Source organism: Chrysochloris asiatica, unplaced genomic scaffold (genome assembly GCF_000296735.1).
Source record: "Chrysochloris asiatica unplaced genomic scaffold, ChrAsi1.0 scaffold00065, whole genome shotgun sequence".
Classification (NCBI taxonomy): domain Eukaryota; kingdom Metazoa; phylum Chordata; class Mammalia; order Afrosoricida; family Chrysochloridae; genus Chrysochloris; species Chrysochloris asiatica.
The window spans coordinates 4,753,535-4,761,487 of NW_006408583.1; the positions used below are offsets into that span (position 1 = coordinate 4,753,535).

At 41.4% G+C, this 7,953-nt stretch overlaps 1 protein-coding gene across 1 annotated transcript in view; it reads right to left on the reverse strand.

Annotated features, from left to right (window-relative positions):
- LOC102819397 (interferon omega-1-like) overlaps positions 1–7,953 on the reverse strand; it is a 48,647-nt gene that overhangs the window by 39,491 nt on the left and 1,203 nt on the right. The window contains exons 2-4 of the mRNA XM_006864500.1: positions 6,204–6,282; positions 3,112–3,162; positions 2,327–2,350 (exon numbers count right to left, since the gene is read on the reverse strand). Coding sequence (XP_006864562.1) covers positions 2,327–2,350; positions 3,112–3,162; positions 6,204–6,282 — 154 coding nt within the window. The remainder of the gene's footprint in view (positions 1–2,326; positions 2,351–3,111; positions 3,163–6,203; positions 6,283–7,953) is intronic.

Below are 7,953 nucleotides of genomic sequence, written 5' to 3' on the forward strand. Positions count from 1 at the left end.
TTTGATGCATTAAACACTAAACAGAGAAGATCAGAAGAGTTGTGGGATGACATCAAGAACATCATACATGAAAAAAGCAAAAAGTCATTAAGAAGATAAGAAAGAAGGAAAAGGTCAAAATGGATGTCAGAAGAGACAACGAAACTTTCTCTCCAGCATAGAGATTTGCTAAAGCAAATGGAAGATGAGACGGTACAAGAGATGAAGAGAAAATTTCAAAGATCAGCTCGAGAAGATTAAAGCCAAATATTTCAACAAATGTGCAAAGATCTAGAATCAGAAAACGAAAAAGGGAGAACATGTTCAGCATTTCTCAAGCTGGGGGAACTTTCATGATTGAAGGATTCTCTGGGCAAATTATTGAATGATGCAGAAAGCATCAAGAGAAAATGGAAGGAATACACAGAAAGTCACTGTACCAAAAGGAAATGATTAATGTTCAACCATTTCAAGAGGTAGCATATGATCAATAGCCAATGATACTGAAGGAGGAAGTCCAAGGTACATTGAAGGAATTGGCAAAGAACAAGGCTCCTGGAATTAATGGAATAAAAATTGAAATCTTTCAAAAAAGAGGCGGCACAGGAGGCACTCACTCATCTATGCCAAGAAATTTGGAAGACAACAATCTGGCTTACTGATTGGAAGAGATCCATATTTGTGCCCATTCCAAAGAGAGGCAACCCAATGGAATTAGGAACTCATCAAATAATCTCTTTGCTAAACATGTGAGTAAAGTTTTACTAAAGGTAATACAGAAATGGCTGTAAGCATACATTGACAGAGAACCTCCAGGGGTTCAAGGTGGGTTCAGAGGAGGCCATGGAATGAGGGATATCATTGCTGATGTCCCATGGATCTTGGCTGGAAGCAGAGAATATCAGAAAGATGTTTACCTGTGCTTTATTGACTATGCAAAGGCTTTCAATTGTGTGGATCATGACAAGCTATGGACAACATTGAGAAGTATGAGTATTCTGGAACACTTATTTGTGCTCATGAGGAATCTGTACATGGACCAAGAGGCTGTTGTTCGAACAGAACATGGGAACACTGAATGGTTTAAAATTAAGAAAGGTGTGTGACAAGGTTGTATTCTTTCACCATACTTATTTAACCTGTATGCTGAGCAAATAATCTGAGAAGTTGGGTTATATGAAGAAAAATGTGGCACCAGAATTGGAGGAAGACTCATTAACAACCTGTGATATGCAGATGATACAACCTTGCTTGCTGAAAGTGAAGAGGACTTAAAATATTTACTGATGAAGATCAAAGAGCACAGCCTTCGTTATAGATTACATCTCAGTGTAAACAAAACAAAAGTCCTCAGTACTGGACCAATAAACAATGCTCTTATCAGCGGAGAAAAGATTGAAGTTGTCAAGGACTGCATTCTTCTTGGATCAACTATCAACACTCATGGAAGCAGCAGTCAAGAAATCAAATGACATATTGCATCAGGCAAATCTGCTAAACCTTTTTAAAATGTTGAAGAACAAAGATGTCAACTTGAGGACTAAGGTGCTGTGACCCAAGCCATGGTTTTTTCAATAACCTCATATGCCTGTGAATGGTGGGCAGTAAATAAGGAAGACTATAGTAGAATTAATTGATGCTTTTGAGTTATAGTGTTGGAGGAGAATATTGAAAATGCCATCGACTGGATCCATGTTGGAAGAAGTGCAGCCAGAATGCTCCTTGGAGGCCAAGATGACCAAACTTCGTCTCTCATACTTCAGACATATTTTCAGGAGGGACCAGTCACTGGAGAAGGATATCATGTTTGGTAAGATGGAGAGTCAGAGAATAAGAGGAAGACCCCAATGAGATGGATTGGCCAAGTGGCAACATTGATGGACTCAAGCGTGGCAACAGCAGTGAGGTTGGCCCAGGATCAGGCAGTGTTTTGTTCTGCTGTGCATAAGGTCACTATGAGTTGGTTCCAACTCGATGGCACATAACAATAACAACAATGTGATGGCTGGAGCGGGGTATCATGTTTGGTAAGGTGGAGGGTCAGAGTAAAAATGGAAGACTCCCATCGAGATGGATTGGCAAAGTGGCAGGATCAATGGACTCGTGTGTGGCAATAATTATTGAAGTTGGCCCAGGATCGGGCAGTATTTCATTCTGTTGTACATAGGGTCGCTATGAGTTGGTACCGAATCAATGGCACCTAACAATAACAACAACAATGTGATAGCTGGAGTCCTGGTGCTTTAATGCATTAGACTGCAAAGCCATTTGAACTGCAAGATCAGAGGCTCAAGCTCTATACAGGTCACTATGGGTCAGAACCGACTCAATGGCACTTAACAACAACAATGTGATGACTGGAGTTGCTTCTCTTTGATGAGTCATGTGTTGTTAGGATTGATGATGTTTCTACTCGCAACTGCTTTTGCAGGTTTGTGTGGGTCAGTCTGGAGTGCAGTGGACTCAGGGCCATAGTAAATTTTGAAAAGAACTGCTTGCAGCAGGAGGTTGTTCTGAATACAGATGCATAATTCAATGCGTGTCTCCTCAAAGTGGGTAATTCATTATTGCTTATGTAACATTTATAGGACTCAAGAAGTGGAAGATTATTGTACCTAGCTTTGTAACTGAATGATTTTGTGTTGTAGGTTATCAGGCATATCAACTGGTTCCACATTGAGCATTGTAGCAAAGATGTTCAATTCCACTTGTTTACCTTTCACATCCTTGAATTTTTCTTTAAACTCCTCAATTAGTTTCACACATTCACCAACATATTCCAGTGTCCTAGAAGGCTTTTGTCCTTCCAGAGTGGGAAAATGTACCGTGTTATTCCTTTTGAGTCGCACTTTGCACAGCCTTAATTTAGCTTCAAATGATTTCACGTTTAAAAGCAGGGAGCTGAGAAGCTGGTTGGGGCCCTGCTGCTTGAGAGTCAGCTCTGAGAGGCACTTGGTGACATCCACCATAAACGTTAGATTACACAGCCACTTGCTGTCATTGAGTTCCCTGACAGGTTTTCCTTTCATCTCCATGAACTGTTTGACTTCATCCTGCAATTCGTAAAACCTCATGAACCTGTGCCCTTGGAGTAGCCATTGCACTTCACGGTAATAAACAAGATCACCGTACTCAGAGTCAAGATCACTGAATAACTCCGTAAACTGGAGGCTGTTAAGCCCTCTGCTTTTGACAAAACTTATGCATGACACTATTGTTGACATCATATTGTTGAGCTGCAATGACTGTGCACAGAGACTTTCTTGGTATATCATTTCAGTGGCATATAATTAAATCACTTGGATCAAGTCTGAGACAATTCAATTCTTTCTTGACACAGACAATAAACCCTTTTTGTAAGCCAACTATGGCTGGAGTTCCATCTGTATATACTAAGGCCACTTAACTTTTCAAATATTAGCTCAAGTATTTTCATTGAAAAAACAAGTATCTCAAGCAGATCCTCACCCCTTATAGTGCCGTGCATAGCTTCCAGTGACAACAGCTCCTCTCATATGTCAAGTCAAACTCTGCAGTTAGTCATGAACAAAAATGGCCTGCTGTGCAGTATTTGGTATGTCCTTTGTCTCCTCACAAGCCAGAGGAAAAAATTGGAAACTGCAGGCAGAATCCTTCAGTGTGTTTGCAATATTTTGTGCAAAATCAATAATCTGATCTGAGATGGTTCTCCAAGTCAAATGAACACTCTGAAACACCTATTTTACTTTGTCTCATGCTAACAACTCTGCCACAGCCCTTTTTCACAAACTCTCCTTCTACATGAAGCCTCAGCTTCTTAGCAATTAGTTCACTACTACATAACTCATCTGAATAATGTTGGCCCACGATCAGGCAATGTTTTATTCTGTTGTACATAGGGTCACGATGAGTTGGTACCCACTCAATGGCACCTAACAACACCAACACCACATAACTCATCTGCATAATGTCTCTGTCACAATGAGGACTAGTGAAAGTGGTTGTCATGTTTCCAGACTTCCCTGTGAAGACCATTGATTTTATCCAGATGCATTTAGCCTCCCAATTCATTGAGTTTAGCAAGTTTTGAGCTATAATGTTGCTTCAGATTGGATTTTTTCATTACTAAAGAAGCATCACCACAAATGAGACACACAGGTTTACCTTTGACTTCAACAGAAAATAATCATTGGTCAATTTCTCTTGGAAAGATTGACGTTCTGCATCAATTTTTCTTTCTTTGTAGTCACCATTTGTAGGATTTCACACCATTTAAGTTTTAATAAGTATCCAGCATGTGTGCATTACCAGTGGCACTATTATTTTGCTTTGATCACTGTTCTAATCCTGTAACTTGGATTTGGAACATTTCTAACATGTCATTGACTTTTGAGGGCTTTTCTGTATACTGTGATTTATTTAATCTTCATCCAAGATTCCATTTTTGCAAGGATTGTTGATCATGGACCTCTGGATAAAGATTGCATTGGAGTTACCATCTGTGTCAACAAAGAAGTCGACAATATCAGCATCAATCATTAAGGCAGGATCATCGACGTCGTGAGGAATCAGCTCATTGTCTCTTCTTTCATCATCGCCGGATCACCAGAGTTTTTGCCACAGTGTGCTAACACTTTCCCAGTATGTTCACTCCCAGCCTGCCTGGCGCTGATTCTCCTCTAGTCATGACCGTACAGGCAGATGGGCCACGGGCAGCCAACAAGAAGCACACGTGTCTGTCCTGTCATATACTCATATGTGCCCTGTCTATCCCATAATGGACACTTCCTGTTTGTTCCTCAACATTTACGTTATTGTTATGAGTCACTTGATATAAATTTATGTTGCAATGCAAAACACTCCTAGATTTATTGAATATTGAGTCCTGCCTGTGGCTGCCTTGACAAATTCAAACTAAAGAATTTCATGGGCCTTCACCACCCGCTCCTTAGAAACTGTATACAGGGTTGTTTGTGTAGGAACAGACTCAAAGGCACTTAACAACAACAACAATATGGCCCGTGTGCAGATCATTCCCCACCCTTGTTCTAGTTGATACTTTAAACATCTCAGTGCTCCTTTCATGTTAACAAAAATTGCTACTGACTCAACTAACTTCAAGTTTCATGATGTGCAGTTTGGCTTTTGAGTAAAAGAATCCCTGTGCCTGCTGCATCGACTTCTCGTGGAATCTGAACATGGAAGCACCTAAAGAGAGGTCCAGGTGAGCTCCTGGATTCTTAACCAGCTCTTTGGCATGTTGTTGTTGTTAAGTGCCATAGAGTCTGGTCCAACTCAAAACAACCTATACAGGGTTTCCAAAGAGCAGCTGGTGAGTTTGAACTACCAATCAGCAGTCCAATGTTCACCCTACAGCTCCACCCCTGGATTCCATTGGGTATAGATGTGTGGGAAGTGCTGGTAATACAGGTCTATGTAGTTACTGTGTTTCTGTGCCCAGCTGGTCATCTGTGGGGTTTTCCTGCTTCAGCACAAGGCTTGACAGGTAGAGAGAGACTCTTGCTCCCTGTATCCCCAGACTCTGCTGCCTCCATCTGACACTGCACCATGTGCCTCCAAATCAATTTCAGGGCACTACAGCAGTGACTTTGGTTTCCCTGGGCTCCCTTCTCCAGTTCAGAAGCTAAGTAACTCACCGTAAGCACCACTGCATAACTGGTATGAGGTTGTGTGTGGTAATTGACTCACTGCCAACGGTATCACCAGTCTCCTGCATTTGTTCTAAAAAATTAGAGTATATACCAAATTAATAACTTGTGGATATAACTAAAATGTGGCCATAGAAATTTGTAGGACATGGAGACATTAAAGCACCAACTCATCAAACTTTTGCTGAACATAAAATAACACTTTGTTGTTGTTTGTTTAGTGCTGTCACGTCAGTTCCCACTCATAGTGACCCTGCATAATTTCTGAGGTTTTAAATCTTTGAGGGAGCAGAAAAGCTAATCTTTCTCCCATGTAGCTGCTGGTGGGCTCAAAACACTAGTCCAGTGGTTCTGTAGTTCAGTGCATATTGTATGGAGCCACCATGTTCCACATCACAATGAAAAATTAAAATTACATTTAAAAAAACATAAACAGTATCCAAGGAAGGCGGTGCCCAAAATAGTTCAATAATAAAATGGAAATGGTTCATACAGGAACAATCTACAGGTGGAGGAGATACAGGGAAGGCCCCACCTTATCCATGAGTAGGTAGCCTCTTTTCCCATAGGTCCTACCCTGCAACCACCTGAGAAGCTTCCAGAGCTGTCGGGGACCTGTCTCGATAAGGGAGTTCAGTTCAGGAAGTAGGGAGATCTGGCAGTGAAAGAGACAGATAAAAAAGTATTCACAAAGACATGAGTGAGAGACAAAGAAATACCCTGAAACTAGAGTGGATGCAAAGCTGGCGGGCAGACCCTGGACTACAGGCATCATGGCCCCTGCAGGCAGTAATGCACCACCCTGTAAACCGTAATGCATGCAGGGTTCAGTCTGCGCCCCCTTTTTATTTCAGGGAGGGACTGTACACAAAGGAAGAAGGGGATTATTAAGACAGGTTACAGAAATGAAATGTGATTAGTCATTCAAAACAGGACACAAGGATTTACAGGAACAAATTCTAAAACATACATCGCAAATTATCTTAATAATCTAACATCCTTAATTTTCCAGAAATTCAAGCAAATTGTTATAAATTACTTTTTAGGTTCAAATCCCAAGGCAGCAACTCCAGGTTTCTCAAGACTAATTAACATACCTATAGCACTTAATCTCGAATGGGAAAAGGTGAAAAGGATTCAAGAGGTCTGGAAGGAGTCCAGCTGTTTCAGCTACCTGGCCTAGGCTTGCAGGAGGAAAAGGGACACCTGGGGAAGATTAGAAGGGCTGACACTATTATTCCTTGAACAATACCCCAGAATTCGACAATCTACTTTGAGTGAATTCCTTGGACAGACTGTCTCCAGAGCCTCCCAGCAAACTTGCCTTTGGAACTTTTTACAGCCTCGGCTTTAGGAGGGGCTTTTGTTTTAATATTTGTCCATGGGTATCAAGGGCTCATGTATTAAGTTAATATCAAATATAACTGAATAACTTGATAAAGAACAGTTTTGCCATGCTTGCCAGGTGGCCAGAGTGTGTTCCTCAGAGAGATTTGTTCCCAGAACCCTACGCACTGCCAACACAGTGGAGACATTAAAAGAGGCACATAAGAAACCATTTTCTCAGAAGCTACAATTACTGGAGTTCGAAGCATAGAATGAAAAATAGGACCAAAGAAAATTACACAGAGCTAGCCCAACAGTGAATTCATAAAAGCCAATGAACCCGGGATGTCCAGAGATCACTTCCTTGGGCCCTCAGGGTCCCTGGCTAGCCATCCTGAGTGGGGCCATAGTGTAGGATTTTCGTCCATGACACAGGGCCTCAACAGCTCAGTGATTGTGGTCTCCAACACAGAGCCATTGGACAATGCCCTATGAACAGCTTTCTGCTGACCAGCAGAACACTGCTTGGTTCACAGATGGCAGTTCCTCAGAAAATGGTCAAGACTTGATGTGGAAAACAGCTGCATTAAGACAAGCAGATGGAAACACCCTGATGTAAGAAGCTAAGAATATTTTGAGTTCAGGATGAAGCTGACAAAAATGAAAACAAGTCAATGTGAGCCAAAATATGACCAAAATATGGAGAAATGTGAGGCTTTCTGCTCCCATAAAGATTTACAGCCTCAGAGACCTATACAGACTCACTATGAGTTGGAATCAACAGTGGTGGGGTGGGGGAAATGATACTGTGAATTTCATTGATAGACATTTCTATTCAAAGAATTCTTAAATTCTACCAAGTGATTGGGGTACTGTTGTTGTTTAGTACTGTCAAGTTGGTTCTGACTCATAGGGACCCTGTGTCAGACTTCTAAGGAGTGACTGGTGGGTTTGAACCACTGACCTTGTGGTTAGCAGTCCAGTGCTTATCCTACAGTGC